The sequence below is a fragment of the Carya illinoinensis genome, chromosome 11 (genome assembly GCF_018687715.1).
Source record: "Carya illinoinensis cultivar Pawnee chromosome 11, C.illinoinensisPawnee_v1, whole genome shotgun sequence".
NCBI classification, from domain to species: domain Eukaryota; kingdom Viridiplantae; phylum Streptophyta; class Magnoliopsida; order Fagales; family Juglandaceae; genus Carya; species Carya illinoinensis.
Genome location: NC_056762.1, coordinates 9,788,650 through 9,805,934, shown reverse-complemented (window position 1 = coordinate 9,805,934; position 17,285 = coordinate 9,788,650). Strand labels below are relative to the sequence as shown.

The window sequence follows — 17,285 nt, the reverse complement described above, 5'->3', positions numbered from 1 at the left end:
TATCTGAACTGTATAATCAAATAATGCCTAGATGATGAGGAGCAAAAGCTAAAGAATGTTTTTTTTGTTTATTTTAAATTTTAAAAAGCTTAAAATTTTATTTTGAGCTATTTGGTTGGTTGGATTTCCATTTCGCATTCCTCTAAGAGTAATTTATAACTCTTTTATAATTATTTTGTAAGTTTTATATGGAGTGGTGCAATCTTTTTTTTATTGTTTTTGATTGTTTGTAAATGAATAGTATATAATTTCCTTTCATTCAATAGTATTAATTTAATAAACAAAAACAACTTATCACAATCCAAGTAAATGCGTAAACAATTTTATGAAAATGGTCTTATTTATTTTAAAAGCATCTGATCAACTAGAAAAAAATATAAGATTTTTGAAAATTTGACTATGCAACTTATGAGAGTAAAACAAATTTTGAAAATACGACCATCCGAAAAGGAAGACTTTTTAAAAAAAGAGTCATGCTAGGTTGCCGCCTAGCAATGACTGGCAACCTAGCATGACTGCTGGGTGTGTCGCTTAGCTCAATTTTGAGTTTTTATTTTTATGTTCTTTTTCTTTTCATATTTTTTTGATATATTTGAATATTAAAAAAATAAAAAAATATACTAATATACTAAAAGTCACTTCCTTAATAATTAAGTAAAAAAATTTACAAAAATTAAATTGATAAGCGATCATTTGAAATGGTATAATTTAGGCAGCATACTATCATTCCTGTTAAAAAATTACTGTTAATAAAAGACAAATAGTTTAATATATGACTATTAGAAAACATAGGCATTTAAGAAATATAACGGTTGGCTATATATTTGTTTTTGAAATATTTTTTTATTGAGAAATATTTTAACTATAAAAAATTATATAAAAATGAATTTATAAAATAATATAGTTTTATATGGTACGTTATGTAAAATTAATTTTATTATAATGTATATTTAACATATAATATGAAGCTATTTTAATTTATGAGTTTACTTTTATGAAATTTTTTTACAGTTGTAACACTTCTTTTTTGATAATATTGTTTTTTGAAAAAAATATTTAAACAGAATAAAAAAATAAAAAGTAAGATGTATGCTATTGTGAAAAACAGGATTAATATTTTTTGGCCAATATATCTCTATTTTTATCATAAAGATGGATTCATTATAGACTTTTGACTAAAATTTAGAATTCTCAAAATCTAAAATGTTTTAAACATTTAAAGGCAAGTGCAAAGTTATTTTAGGACAAGTTTGAGAAGTGAAATGGGGTGAAAATTTTATGAATAATAATAAAATAGTTTGTGAATAGTAGAAGATAGTTTGAGTTATGATTTGTTTGCTATCTCATTTTATCTAATCTAATATGATTATTACAAATTTCTCAAATTTCTATAAAAAAGATAATAAACAATTCAAAATTTTTAAATTTTAAAACAAATTAATATTAAAAAATTATATTATAACAATATTTTAACTTTATAATATTTTTTATTTAATTTTTTCTCTTTCATTTCTTAAAATCCCATAAAATATTAAAGGTTGAATTGGTTACAGAGTTCAAATGAGATATTTTGTTGAAAGTTTAATAAAATATTGTTAGAATATAATTTTTTAATATAATTTTTTGTTTAGAGATTTAGAAAAATTGAATTATTTTTTATTTAAAAGTTTAGAAAAATTGTAATGATTAGTTTGAATAAATTATAATGATTAATTTAAAAATATTTATTTTTGAATGATGTTTGTAAATAAAATAGAATGAAATGAGATAAGATATGATGATAATTTTGAAATGAAATTTTATTCAGTCAAAACCTGAAAGTGTTATTCAAAATTGCCTATCAATGGCTCCACTGACACGTGGCAGAATGTAATTGCAGGACCACCTAATTCTCTCTCTACTCTCAACAACTCTTCAAATGCCATCTCGCTGTTCCCTCCCTCCTCCGGCCCCTTTAGACGCAGAACGCTTCCTTTCACCGAGAGACCAAATGCACCTTAGCTTCGGACCCGAACCACATCGCTTCGTCCTCCTAGCCTCAGCCTCGGTCCGAAGCTCAGTTTTGTTTCTCAGTTCGTTGAAATTTCGCACTATTTCCATCACTTTATCTCTCTCTCTCTCTCTCTCTCTCTCTCTCTCTCCGTGTGACGCCCATTCCTCTCTCTTCGATTCGAACCCTAAAGCTTCAGAATCAGACACTATCAGTGGATAGGTTCCGAGCTTCAATGGAGGCAGCACGACGTGACTGTGAGTCTATAGTCTCTCTTTCTCCTTCTAAAATCCCTAATTTTCACTTTCTAGGACCATTTCCATTTAGCAAGTAAATCTATGCTAGGGTTTTGTGTTTTAGCGTTGGGCAGCTTTCTTGCAGCTCATATTGTCGTTTTGCGTCGCTTTGTTGGTTTCATCATTGATTGTGACTTCAAATTATGGTGTTCTCTTCTCGATCTTGTGAGTTTTGGTTATGAAATGCTGGATTTTGAGAAAATTTCCGGCTTTAGACTCGGTTTGGTTGCTGTGAAAATAGAGGAAAGGGGATGAAACTGAATTTGACTCTTAGGTATATTGCCCTTTTTGTTTATTAAAAATGAAAATTTCGGCTGCCAATGCTAAAACCTCTTTGTGGAACCGGGCTTTTGTTTTTTCGTTTTTGCGGGAATTAGTTGTACCCGTCTTGCTACAGATTTTTTTTTCTATCATTTTCTTGCGTCTTTCTCAGTTCCTAAATAAGGAAAGTTTAGCATTAAATTGAATTCTTTTCTTTCTTCTCAATTGCCTACAACCACTCGGTAACTAAATGGAGAGGAAGGGTTATTTTGTCAGGTATTTACTGGTATTTACTGGTACATTCATTTTCAATTTGCTCCTGTTGTTGGTGTTTGGATTTTTCTAGAGTTGAGATTTGGTGACTTGGGTATGGAGATATCAACTGCTACTTGATAAGTTTACGGCCTAGATTCTAAATCTCTGTTAACTATTGTTTGTAACGAGCAAATTTTAATCTTGATTTCATATGTGATATGATATGAGTGGTAATTAACATCTGAACTTAAGTTGTTTCCTTATGATGATCCATGGCTTCAGGTGCATGCATTTCTGTGCAAACCAATTTACCTGGTAACAAGAAAATGTATCATAGTATAACTGTGCAGGACAGCTTGTGAAATGGTTAGATCTGTATCGTTTTGTAATTTAATGAAAATATCTGACTAGAGTTATGGAAATGATGCTTATTTGTTGTAGGAATAATGCTATACACTACACTCTCGCCCCACTTTTATCCTGTTATGTAAGATGTGACACATGTATTACCATTGGATGATAAATAATCATTCAATAGAGGATCATTTAATGGATGATCATTCAATGATAATAAATATGTCACATCTTACATAGCGGGATGAAAATGGGATGGTAGCGTGGTGTATAGAATTTTCCCTTGTTGTAGTAATTAGTGAAATATGTGGAACATGGAAAAGAAAGCTTTTTATTTTTTTATTTATTTTTATTTTTATTGGCACCGGATATTTGGAAACAGTGTTCCGATTAATCCTGAGGGTGCACAGGTCATCTGTAAAGAGTTTTCCGCAAGTACACTTTGGGTAATTCAAGGGGAAAATCCCCCAATCCGATAGTTCCTAGAGATTGTTTGCACCCAAGGGGATTTGAACCTTAGACCTGTGGGGAGCATACCCGCAAGCCCAAGGCTTTACCACTTGAGCCAATCCCTAGGGGTTGGAAAAGAAAGCTTTAACCGAAAAGATGCCTATCCCTGTGGTTGTTAAACAAGATTTTATCCTTAATTGGGTCAAAAAGTTCTGTTGTTGGGAATTTTCTAGAGTGTTGTCAAAGTTATTCTAGGGCGGTAGGTATAGACAATATTTATGATGGCTTATTCTTGTAGAATGGTAAACACTGATGAAAGAAACATGCTGGGTGGTTAGGCAGTTGAGGATGGTCAGGTGGTGGGATTACTGTGATAAATTCTATTAGCAAGAAATGCTTGAATTTTACAGATTAAAAAAATCTGTCTCTGTGTGCTTGTGCTAGGTTTTATGATAGGGAAAAAGTTACAATCTTGGGGTTTGTTGTGGCGAAGGACAGAATTTAGCACTTGCAGATTGAATCAGGGTATGAAAGTTTGAATTTTTGTGGCTGAAACAGATGATGACGGGTTGTAGAAATCATGGGCTTTGCCAAACCTAGGTATTTTATAGCTGGTTTGATAGGTAATTACCGTAACTTGGTGGCTAACTTGTAAGAGAAAATATGGTGTACTATGGTTTTGATAGGTAAGGAAAACGGCTAGATTTGGGGTTGCAAAGAAAGAAGAAAAAGAAAAATTTCTTGGAATTTAATGGGCAGTGATGAGGAAATTACAGCTTTAATTTTTGTTTTGATCAATGAAACAAAGATTTTATTGATGATATAAATAGACATAGCCCATGTACACGGGGCATATACAAGAGTAACACCTAAGCACAGTGTCCAGCGATACAAGAAAATCATGGCTATTCAAGCCATAGGTGACATGAAAAGTAGCAATGTGCTAAAGGGAGGGAGGCAAACTTTAAGACACACTAACTCAAAACTCAAATCATTGATATTTCATCAATCATTTTTTTAATTCATTGAATACTTTGAGGAAAAAAAATATTTTTTGATCGGTAAACAAGATTTTTTTTTATAAGTAAAAATAGCATATATATCAATAGGAGTAACCTATTATACTAGACGTATACAAGAAAACACCTAACCCATACTAGAGAGCTCCTAATGACCCAACAAGCCAGTGAAAATTAGAAATCTATCCAAAATACACCAAGCCTGAATTGGAATAGAACACATCTTCCCATCCCCAACCCCTTGTTTCCATTAAGACTAATACTCCTCCCAAAACTCCCTCTATGAGGATGTCTTCATAAAACCCTCCCGTTAGTCTTCCCTCGACTTGAGCTACCTCCCTTAGCGTCATAGTTGATTGCCCAAGAAAGATGCTTTAACTCTATGCTTTTCATAAAACTTGATTTGATTTCAAGTGAGTGGCCCACCTCAATTGCAGTGAGTAGTGTTTTAAATTGGTCTTCACATCCTCCATATGAAAGCCCCACAATATGTTGAATTTTGTTAACCTTATGTAGAACCTCATCCGATGGTGAACCCGCTATATTTTTTATCGGAGGGAGAGAAACTAGGGGAACAACATTATCCCCAGACACAGTTCCCAACTGCACTCCTGACCCTAGACATTTATCCTCACAAGGCACTAATGACAAACCAATAATTTCCTCCCTGCCATATCTTGCTTTCAAATCTGAACCTCCTCAATAGCTATATTGTCGCTATCCAATGTTGCTGTCACCATTAAAGGTTCCTTCTCCTCCAGCATAGGTGTCCTCGTTCCATCAACGAGGACATTGCTTGTAGGTGCCCCACCCCCCGACGATCCTTTCTGTGCCACTTTGTTAGAGACCCTATTGCTTCCTCAGGAGGCATAGAACAGGTAGGGGAAGCACTATCTTCTGTTATCCCATTTCATCTTCTGAGAGAGGCTCGTTTGCATCTTCCAAAGTACTCAAAACTTGGAAGGACCCCCATCTTCAACTGAAAGTGAACCGTGGAAAAAGGCACCAACCCCATTTGCAATTGGTGACTGAGGGTAGTTAGATGGCAAGCTGTTGATCTCCTGAGTGATAGTGGCATGAACTGTGATGCCGGCTTCCAAAGACCCTATCTGTGATGGTGTTAAAATGCCCTGTGTTGACGTCCTTGAGGCCTTCCAACACATAGGATCTACCCCCGGCCCCCTCGTTTGTTTTTGACCAGCCACCCAAACCCATGACCGGGTCTAGCGCATTATACACTTTAATCATAAGATCTCTTGCATACCCTATAACTCCCATCAATTGAGCTCTTAGAGCTCTTACAGCCCACAAAACCCCCTCCACCCCCTCGCTCTTTCTATAATGTCTTTTAGTCCTCATGGTAATAATTCCTTTTCTTGGAAAAAAGTTTGGCAGACTAAGGTTCCCCCAAGATTTGTGTTTTTTGCTTGGACAACCTCTCTAGGGAAGATTCTCACCATGGGCAATTTGAGGAAAAGAAACATTGTTGTGATTGAGTGGCATTGCATGTCTAAGAGTAGTAGGGAATGGTAGATTACTCCATTGTGAGATGGACACCACTTTGTGGATTCATTTTTTCAGTTGGGTGGTTCGGTGTGGGTCATGCTCTGCAGAATTGTGGACCTTTTTGACACTGGGAGAGGGCTAGGAGGCAGTTCACAATTTTTGTGTGGAGAATGGTTCCTACATTCCTCATATAGTCTATTTGAAGGAAATTAGCTGATAAGAGTTTTCGAGGACTGAGAATGGACAATGGAGGATTTCCTGACTTTCTTTTTCAATTCTCTCTTCATTTGGACAGCGTCTATTTACTTTAATGCACTCAATTCACATGATTGTCTCGTATCATTTTTGCCTCTTGCAATTCTTAATTAAATTTTAATACTAATAAAAAAGAAGGGGGGGATTTAGCTTTTGCACTTTGATGGTTAAAGTATGAAATTTGATGGTTTTAGGATTAAAAAAAAAAAGAGAGGAGGAATGCAAAGACCCTTAAGAACTGGAAAGGCTTAAGATACGAATTAGAATAAGCATTCTATCCTTCAGACCCTTGCCTCTTATATTTCAGTTTCGATATGGCCTTGATCTTCTGGTGAGATGGCAGTAATGTGAGCCTTATTCAATCCCTTTTCCAACCAAGGATACTGAGTCTGAGGAGAAGGACATCTATCTTGGCTGTCTGGCTATGACTGAAAAACCTACTTGTGACAACTTGACACTGGAAACTTTGATGATACTCTTTTTTCCAGCACACGACTGTAAGCTGTCTTGGCTTATTTCCTTGCTTAGCTACCCTTGAATGGTTTGGTACACGCTTGCCGGCCCCTCACCCCTATTAGTTAGATGCCACCTTTGTACCGAATCAAATCCTTGAGAGGGATTTATAATCATGGGCACACAAAGAACAAAGACCCTCATAGGGGATGTGTAATAACAGGACCTGAATATTTTTTCGATAAGTACCAGGCACCTGAATATAATGGACAGCAATTATCAATCAGCATATTGCTGGGTCAAATATTCCACACTTCTCTCTCATTCTCTCTTTTCCACCGTCTTGCTGATCGCCATTTCCGGTGTTCCTTGCTGGAGATAACCATTTTTAGCATCTTCTTTTCCTAGTTCACAATAGAGTGAGGTCACTAAATGTTCGCAGGGCTTTGCATCTTGGGTGAAGCATTGGTTGTTTGTCTTGGTTTCCTGTGGAATCTAAACTCTTTACTACTCTTTCGCCACACTGGGTGGTAGCCCACTTTTGTATTCCGAATTTTAGTACCCAGGAGTTTTTTGGCCTCTTCCCGCTCTCTTGTTAGGCGAATTTGTAGTATACTTGCTGTGTGTCACTGCAATTTGGAAGATGGTTCCCTTATGTCTCATGTGGTGCATTTGGCTGGAGAGGACTGACCGGAGCTTTGAAGATAGTGAATGTTCTCTGGAAGAACTTAGAAGATTCCTTTTCAGTACTTTATTGTTATGGGCTTCTGCTATTGATTTCAGTGGTGCTAGTTTTCATTATTTTCTTGTGTATTTTTCAAGCACCTAACTTTTTTTTGTTAAGTAATAAGAAATCAAGCACCAAACTTCTTATAGGTGTTTCCTCTTGTATACATCTTGTGTACATTTGCTATACTTATTCCACTTATTCAATATAATTTTACTTCTACCAAAAACAAAAAAAAATTGATGCAGACAACCCTTGTTATTGTTAAAGCTCCAGAATGATGCTAGATAACTGGCCATTCCCCTTTAAAGATTCCATTTCATGACATCACTTTTTTTTTAAGAAGTCCATTTCATGGTATTGCTAAACATTTGGAATTTGAATAATAATAAATAAGATTTTCATTTTTTTCCCGCCTTTGTGTTGATGCTTTTGTATTCAGTTTTTAAAGGAAACTGTTGAAGAGTCACTTTGCACAATCTTTACTCTGTTGACTTTGTGATCATTGCATCTTCTCCTGCCCCTTCCTTTTCTATCATACTCTGATTACAGGTGACTTGATATGACTTCTCGTACAAAATTTTAATAATTTTATTCTGCCAAATGACAATAGTTAAGTTATTTTGTATGCTGGACTGTGTGCAGGATAAGTTTTAAGGCTTGGGAACTTGGCATTTGCAGTGACTAAATGTACATGAAAGAGGTATGTTTCTTAACACATTTGCATTTGCAGAGACTTTCATATACTGTTATATGGTCACTGATGGAAGTGTAGGAACTTGTTATCTTGAATTTATTCTTATTTCTTTTAGGTAATTTTTCTCCTCTCAAAATTTTAGCTGCTGTAAATTTGTGGGCTGGTTCCATGCCTGGCAACGAAGTTGGAGACAGGGTCCACAATTTCTTTGGCCAAGAGAACTTGTCTCAGGGCCAGCATCATTCACAGGCTGGTCACGGAAACTGGCACGGTTTAAATAACAATCCTTTGGTCGGAAACCAGAGACAGTTTGGCGCATCTTTTATTTCTGATTTAAAGAACTACAATGTACAACAATCAGGTATCAACAAGTTTAATAATTTGGCCTCTTGCTTAATTGCTTTCTATCTGCTTGTATGGTCTTCCAGAAGGTTTATTGCAATGAATGAATAAACTTCTCTCAATCCCTAAATTGTTCCCATCACATTAAGGATATGATGATCATACTAATATGGTTAAGTGCTATTACATGTTATTAATCGTACTGCTGTTCTTTTGGTTCTAGCAGACTCTGAGAGGGGAGACGGAAGTCAGTCTTTGCATGTGCCACATGGTTTCAACTCACAATCAAATGTGAGGTCTGAGTTTGGCAGAAGTTTGCCTCAGAATCAGCATACAACTTTGAATGGCCATGTGCATGGGCATCAGTTTGTCCAGACAAGGCAAAATGAAGCAAACTTTGTTGGAGTGGATACAGAATCTGATCGCCATAATTTATCATTGAGAGGCATATCTATTCTTGAGTCACAGCAAGGGAATGGTCCTGAGCTTACCAAGAAAAACTCATCAAGGTTGGAAGCTGCTGAATCTCCCGTTAATTATGACTTTTTTGGAGGTCAACAGCAAATGAGTGGCCAGCAGCCTGCCATGCTGCAATCTTTGCCGAGGCAGCAGCCAGGGATCAATGACATTCAGCTTCTACAGCAACAATTTATGCTCACACAAATGCAAGAATTTCACAGGCAGCAACAAGAGGAAAGGCAGCAGAGTTCTATAAATCAGGTTTTCCCTGTTCCAAAACAGACAACTCCCAACAATTCTTCCGCTGTGCAAATCAATGGCATTCCTATTAACGAGGCATCTAATTCTCCATGGCTGCCTGAGCTTGTGGCAGGTAACACAAACTGGCTGCAGCGTGGTGCATCTCCAGTTGTGCAAGGATCATCTCGGGGACTTATGTTATCCCCTGAGCAAGGCCAGGCATTGCGTCTGATGGGATTGGTTCCTCAACATGTTGATCAATCTTTATATGGGGTTCCTATTTCTAGTGCAAGAAGTACTCCAAATCAAAATTCTCATGTTCAAATGGATAAGCCTGCATTACAGCAGGTATCAGCCAGTGGTAATTCATTTTCAGGTCATCAGTACTCTACATTTCCTGGTCAGGTTAGTGTGCAAGATGAAACTTTTTCTTCCAGACAGGATTTTCAAGGTAAAAATATGTTCGGTCCTGCTGGTGGCCAAGGCCTAAACAGTGGATTTAATTTGGACCACGTTCAGCAAGTGGATCCCCAACAAAGAAGTCCATCTATGCAAGAATTCAATGGTAGGCAAGAGATAGCTGGATCTTCAGAAACATCACAGGAGAAAACACTGATGCAGGTTGCCCCTTCACAGAGTGTGTCTTCCTTAGATCCAACTGAAGAGAAGATCTTGTTTGGTTCAGATGACAATCTGTGGGATACCTTTGGCAGGAGCACTGGGGTTTGTAACATGTTGGAGGCTCCCGATTTTTTTAATGGATTTCCTTCTTTGCAAAGTGGGAGTTGGAGTGCTCTTATGCAGTCTGCTGTTGCTGAAACTTCTAGTGCTGATATAGGGCTTCCAGAAGAGTGGAGTGGTCCGACTTTTGGGGACACAGGGCCTCCGACTGCAAATCAGCAGCCCTTAACCATTAATGATAGTAGCAAACAGCCAGTTTGGACTGATAACAACTTGCAGACTGCTTCGGCTTTGAGTTCTAGACCTTTCCCCCTTTCTGATGATGCAAATAGGCCTTCTACAAGTACGAATTATTTTAAGGTTCCAGGATTTCAGCACTCAGGGCTCAAAACTTTGCATCAACAGGGTGACAAGTTGCATTCTGGTTCATCTCATACAACTATTGAACGGTTTCAGCAAGAAGGAAGCAAATGGTTAGATCGTAGCCAGCTACAAAAGCCACTTGCTGAAGGCAGTCATATTTATGGAAATGTTGCTCACTCTTCAGGGTTAGAAATGAATGCCAAAAGCATTTCGGGTTCATTGGCCCATCAGCAGAGTATATCTTCATATAATAGTGGTAGCCAGCCATACAGTAGATCAAGTGGTTGGAACTTCAAGGAATCTTTTTCACCTGATAGTGGTGCCACTTTGAAACATCGCGAGAATGAAAAATCATCTCTGCTGACTCAGAGTAGTGATCATAAGGAAGTCACACAAGAGGAAATTGCCCGCGGTGCTGGTCTATGGAGGGCTGCTCCTGTTCCCAATTCATCTGTTGGATTGGAACATGTAAAACCTGGCATGGGTAGCTTGCAGGTTTACAGGGAAGTTTCAAGTTCTAGTAGTATTCCTGCAGTTCCTAATTCAAGCACTGCAAGGGCCAACCAGGAAAGAAGCCACCAGCTTCAAAATAATAATAATCTTGATTTCTGGAAGGATGTTCAGTCTTCAGGGAACTCCAAAGGAAATGAGGTTGTGGGGAAATACCAGCATCATCTCGATGAGAGCCCTCAAGTTTTGCAGTCATTAGGGAATAATGGGTTGGACAAGGGAGCAGTTGAAATGAATGAAATGGAGAACTTAAATAAAAAAGAAAACTCAAGGGACAGTGTTCGTTCTAACATGTTGCATCATACTTCCACCGGTGGCTTAAGAGAGAATGTTTGGTTAGATGCTAGTGATTCTCGTACTTCGATTGGGGGCAATCAAAAGTTATCCAATCAGGTTAATCAAAAACCTGGAGCTCGCAGATTTCAGTATCATCCAATGGGGGATGTAGATGTTGTGGAGCCTTCTTATGGCCCAAAATATAATGCTAATCCTCAGGCCTTGGCTCAGCAGGTTTCTCAAGGATTAAGAGGTCATGACCAGGTGCATGCTGACCAGCGATTAGCTGATCATACTGATAGAAGTTGTATGGGATTGGAGAAGGTGATCATTTGAATTATTTGAGAATAATGTCAATGCTTCTTTTGTTTGTTTTTGTTTTTTTTGTTTGGTTAAGAATGGTATTTTAAAACTCCTATGAAAAAAGCTCCTCGGCACCTTTTTTATTTAAAATTTTATTGTGGCCATTTACCTGGTTTTCAGGGTGACACCAAAGGCTTAGACGATTTACCTTCGAAAGGCATGCTTCCGGGCTATGTACCTAATTCATCTGCTTCCTTTCTCAAATCTTTGGGTAATTTTACCCCTAACAAGACAGCTACATCAAGGTAGTTGAATACTTAAGACTAGCTGTTCCTCTTTTAGATTTGATATTCCGTAGATTGATTTTTTACATTGCCAACTGATTTTCTTTTGTAACTGTTGTTCAGTAAATTAATGTATAGCTTATATCTTTTAGACACTGTTGTAATAAGAGCATAGTTGTATTTGCTTTCAATAGATGACAGCTAATATGTTTGGTTAAATGTTTACATGCTTCTAGCGCTCTTTTCTGTTTTCTTTGCTGTTATATCATAAGTCACTGGTGAGTTGAGTTGCATTTGTCTTGTCTTGTTTCTTATTTACAGTCAAAATATGCTGGAGCTTCTTCACAAGGTGGATCAATCAAATGAACATGGCGGCACCAGAAGACACAGTAGCTCTTCTGACTGCTATCTGTCCTCTGAGATGCCTGAAACAGAAACTTCTGATGGACCATACTGTCACCTTCAGCGAAATCAGTCTTCTGCTACTCAGGGCTTTGGTTTACAGTTGGCCCCTCCATCTCAACGGTTGCCAATTCCTGACCGTGCCTTATCTTCCCAGAGCTCCTCACAAACATTTCTTGGTTCATCTCATGAAGCTTCCAGGACTGAGGATAAGGGTAACATGTGGTTGGCTTCCACAGCCTCTGTTCAGTCTCTGACATCTTCGTGTGAATCACCTCAAGGTGAATTTAGGAATAATGTTTCTGGTAGTTCAGGCCAAACAGAAAATAAACTGTCACAGTACAAAGTCCAAGAAAAATTTTCGACAGCTTTTATGTCTGGTTCTTTCTCTAGAAATCATCCTCAAGGTCAGCACACGACTGTTGCAAGTGGACAACAGATGCCAAACCAGTCTGTAAACATGTCTTTCAATAGGTTTACTTCCCAGTCAAAACAGATTGATGAATCTAGTGAGAGAGCTCAAGCTGGTCAATCTGCCCTGGAGTCAGCGCCAGATGTCTCCATGAGTACTCAAAATAACCTTGCTTGTTCTGCAGAGAAGTCCCAGCTGAATAGTTGTGACCAAACTCGTTCAAGAGATCCAGCTCAACAAATCTCATCTTTGAAGGGTATGCCAGTCTCTCTGCCTTCTGTTACAGCTGGCATTTCTCGACCAGATTCTGTTAAAACAATATTTCCTAATTTTTGGAGCAGTGATTCAAGCCAGCAACATTTATTAGGTGCCCAGCCACCGAAGGCTTCATCTAACTTGTTTAAGTCTCACCTACGATCAGATAACCAGAAAGGAGGGAATGGTCTATCTGGATTTTGTGCAAGTTCTTTAAATTCAGAAGGCCTTTTAGAGCGATCTGTGAAAGAAAGTCCCAGGCAGCAACTATCAGCTGACAATATTGACCTTGTCAAAAGGACATCGAGTGTATTGCAGGGGAATGAGCCCGTTGTAAACAATCCTTCTGATTCATTTCATTCATATGCTGCTGCTACTCAAAGAGACATTGAAGCTTTTGGCCGTTCTTTAAGACCAAATAATGTTACGCATCAGGATTACTCCTTACTGCATCAAGTACAAGCCATGAGAAGTGCTGAGATGGATCGAAGTAATCACAGTATGACGAGATTTAAAGGTCCAGATTCTGGTAGGGATGTACAGCACATAGCTTCTAAAGGAGGACAACAGCCACCATATGGATACAATGATACAGTTAGAGATGCATCGTGTGATCACAGTTCAGGTCCATCTGGAGATTCTAAGATGCTAAGCTTTTCAGCTAAGCCAGGGGAAAGTCGGGATACAAATGCATCTTCTCAGGATATATTGGCATTTGATCTGGACGGTTCTCATAATCTATCAAGTAGTAATAGTGTAGCTGCTGTTCGATCTGAGAATTTTCAGATTAGTCCCCAGATGGCACCATCCTGGTTTGATCAGCATGGAACCTTTAAAAATGGACAGATGTTGCCAACATATGATTTGCAGAAAACTGCCACTACAAAGGGTTTGGAACAGCCGTTTATTGTTGGGAGTTCATCTGACAGTGTACTTGCTTGCAATTTAATGGATCAAGTTAGTGCTACCACCGATGCTAGTTATCTAAGTAATGTCTGGCAAAGTCGCTCTACATTGGCAGAAATTGAAAAGTTGTCATCCCCTCATTTATTGCTTCCTGATGTCACTGATCAAAGTCTGGTTGTGAGATCGAAGAAGCGTAAAAGTGCTCCATCAGGACTTATGCCATGGCATAAAGAATTGGAGGTCTCCCAGATGCTTCTGAATATCAGGTGATTGTCATATGCACAGCTCACCAATTCTGTAACTTCCGGATGTCAGCATTTATTGACTTCAAATCTCTCTATCTCATTTGAAATTTAAATTTTGGTGGTTAACTTTCTCATTTTCATTTTTATTAAAAATTTAAATATTCAATGTGTTATTTGTTTTGTTGACATACACTGTGGTTTCTGCCCCCTTCCCCTTATTGATTTGTCCTGTTCTTTTCTCTTTTTTGTTAACACAAGCAAAATTCTGCCTTTTACAGTGCGGCAGAATTAGTCTGGGCCCAAACGGTAAATCGACTGATTGAGAAGGTGTGTTAAGTAAAATGTCGTCCGATATTATGTTTTTCCTTTGGTATTCATAGTTCTTTGAGAGTTCTAATTGCTTATTTGATGACAGGTGGAAGATGAAGAAGCAGTGGAAGATGGATCACTGATGCTTAGAACAAGCAGAAGGCTAATTTTGACAACACAACTTATGCAGCAACTGCTTCCACCTCCTCCAGCAGCAGTTCTATCAACTGATCCTAGCTCACACTATGAGAGCGTGCCTTACTTTATTGCTAGATCAGCATTAGGAGATGCATGCAGTGCAATCTCGTGCTCTGGAAGTGATACCCGTGTGCCTCCTGACAGCGGAAAACCGTAAGAATAGCTCAAAAGTCATTTGAATTTATGTGCTCAGGATGGATAACATTTATGATAAATTATTTTAGTATTATGCTTTATGTACTAATGCGTAGTTTTTCCAAAATATGCTTTTAGTCTGTCTGAGAAGCTTGCAACATTTGGAAGAATTGATGGTCAGTACTTAAAAGTCATGGAAGACTTTATTGGCAAAGCGAGGAGGCTCGAAAATGATCTGTCGAGGTAGCATTTATGTCTTTTCTTTTGGTATCTATTCTTCTTACTGCTTACATATTACTATTAGTTATATTAATAAAAAAAACATCACCATTAATTTAGTCACTTTATTTTTCTTGGATATTCCCTCTTTTGACTTGTTTTTTGAATCATTTTTGTTTACAATGTTCTTTACAAGGTTTCTCCATCATGTGACTAAATGTTCCTAGTGTCATCCAAAAGTGGCAGGGCATTTATTGAGTTACAGATTCATGACAATTTATTTGTATGAAAAATAATATTGCACGTATAAGTTTGTCTTCAAAAATCTCTTCAAGGTCCAAGGTTCAACACCTCATGGGTGCAAACAATCCTTTGGGGCCACACCCCCTGGTGAAAAGCCAGCGATTTAACCAGTTCCGTGTAGGGAAACCTCCGAGGGTGCGGTGCATGAGACCGGGGTTTATTCTGCAAGGGTGAGTCCAAAGGGCTCTGACTTGGAGAGGTTCCCCGACATAAAAAAAAAAAAAAAAAAAAAGTTTGTCTTCAAAAATCAGTACTGCAAGTGGATCGCTGAGCCATTTATTTTTCTTATGGTTCGGTCTCGCTCTGGATTTAATCAGAACACTAAATCTTAAACTTTTTGTAAGACTTCTCTGATCAGTCTGCTGAATATTGATTCGCATGTCAGTCTGATAAAGACTATTTGATATAGTGCACCCAAATAAGACTTTTCGGGTGCCATTATATTGGGTTTGTTCTTTGTGTGCTTTAATTGCACAGCTTTCTTTGTTTAAACAAAAAATAAGTAACTTAAATCTTCTTGATGTAACCAATGAACAATGCCAACTTGTAATAATTTTAGGAATTTTAGCTATTATTTCCAGAAGCTATATGACGATTGTATTATTTTCTTGTAGGAATTAATCTTCAATGCATATTTTTCCTAGATTCTCCAATCAGCCATCCGAACATCCTCCTTACACCACAGTTACACCTTCACAACTTTTTCTATGTTAACAACATAGGAGCACTAGCACAGGCATTCTCTTCAAGTTCCAAACTACTAACATTCTATTTTGGAATATAATACACAGCACAAAAGAAAAAATCCAGAAAAGCTACCTGGACTTCCAGGTAGCAGGCAAAATGCTCCTTGATATCCGTCAATATGCGGGATAAAGAAAGGCAGCAAATTGCAATGGAGAATAAACAACAGAGCTTTATCGAAACTACCTGGATTCTACAAGATGAATTAACGCATACCATGTTGCTCTAATAAGTGCAATATTATTTTTTTTTATGGTATTTGGTGTATTTCTTTGCTTCATATTCATAGCATGCAGATCTCTCTCTCTCTCTCTCTCTCTCTCTCTCTCTCTCTCGCCCCTAATGGTTGTGATTTTGCAGACTGGACAACAGAGCCTCAATGGTAGACTTAAGACTGGAATGCCAGGAACAAGAGAAGTTTTCTGTCATCAATCGTTTTGCGAAATTCCATAGCCGGGGCCAAGTTGATGGGGCTGAGACCTCATTGTCTTCTGATACAAATGCAAATTCTCAAAAATCTTTCCCCCAGAGATATGTTACTGCACTTCCAATGCCTAGGAATCTCCCAGACAGGGTACAATGTCTTTCACTTTGATCATTAATTAATTGATTTTTTCCTCTTCCTTGGGCAAATTGTCTTCATCCCTTGTGCTTCTCTGGTCCATTTTCTTTCAACTTATATGATGGTGCGCTTTGACACAAAAGAACCACAGGAGTGGGAATGTAGGAGAAGAATGGATGGTAGACTGCCTCCTTAAAACCCAATGGAGGCTGTTAGATCTTTGCAATCTAGGCCATTGATGCCATTCTTGAGAAATATAAGTTGGTCCTGTATACTTTGGTAGTCTAGAAAGAAACTGCACTACTGCGATGCCCCGTCATTTTTATGTAGCTGGGGAGGACAGAGGCAGAGTGTTTTTTCAGCATTTCAGGTAATAATGTGATTTGGGCATGAGTTTCGAATCAGAAATTGGGTTCTCTCTCTTCTTTTGGGAAAAAGGGAATAACAGGGAGGAGTTGTGTGCAGAGATTTCCAATTTTACTGCATTGATTAGGCTGTTCGGCTGTTAAACCTTTCTAAACTATTGGTACCGAGTGCTCGCTCTCTCTCTCTCTCTCTCTCTCTCTCTCTGTGCGCGCGTTTGGAGAGGATGATTAGGCTGTACATCTCATCTCTGTCAGCTGAATTATATCGAAGTGTAAATTGGACCTAATTGCTTTAATTGAAAAGAGACAATAACTAAAAATAAAGATTCCAATTCCTCACCTGCCTGGCAAACTTAATTCATATAAATAAAAATAATGCATGGGAAAGAAACAACTCTCAAATGGTCTGCAATCTGCCCCAGCAATCATGCAATTCGAGGTCCACAAACAATACTAATCAATCGTTAGTACGGCTTTTATCTCTTTTTTATTTTTTTGTAAGTCTGTTT

General features: G+C 37.8%; 1 protein-coding gene across 5 annotated transcripts; it reads left to right on the top strand.

Annotated features, from left to right (window-relative positions):
• Positions 1 to 1,977: 1,977 nt before the first annotated feature.
• LOC122280518 lies at positions 1,978 to 16,482 on the top strand. 5 transcript variants are annotated; one of them, XM_043091460.1, is made up of 11 exons: positions 1,978 to 2,247; positions 8,009 to 8,118; positions 8,212 to 8,269; positions 8,406 to 8,624; positions 8,829 to 11,458; positions 11,618 to 11,742; positions 12,043 to 13,962; positions 14,220 to 14,268; positions 14,357 to 14,601; positions 14,722 to 14,826; positions 16,210 to 16,482. In XM_043091460.1, exons 4-11 carry the CDS (start codon positions 8,432 to 8,434, stop codon positions 16,442 to 16,444), a joined length of 5,502 nt encoding a protein of 1,833 aa, XP_042947394.1. In that variant the 5' UTR covers positions 1,978 to 2,247; positions 8,009 to 8,118; positions 8,212 to 8,269; positions 8,406 to 8,431; the 3' UTR covers positions 16,445 to 16,482. The 5 variants fall into 5 exon arrangements, with proteins under 5 accessions (XP_042947394.1, XP_042947395.1, XP_042947392.1 ...); XM_043091461.1 differs by having other exon boundaries at positions 8,379 to 8,624; XM_043091458.1 differs by lacking the exon at positions 8,009 to 8,118.
• The last annotated feature ends 803 nt before the right edge of the window (positions 16,483 to 17,285 follow it).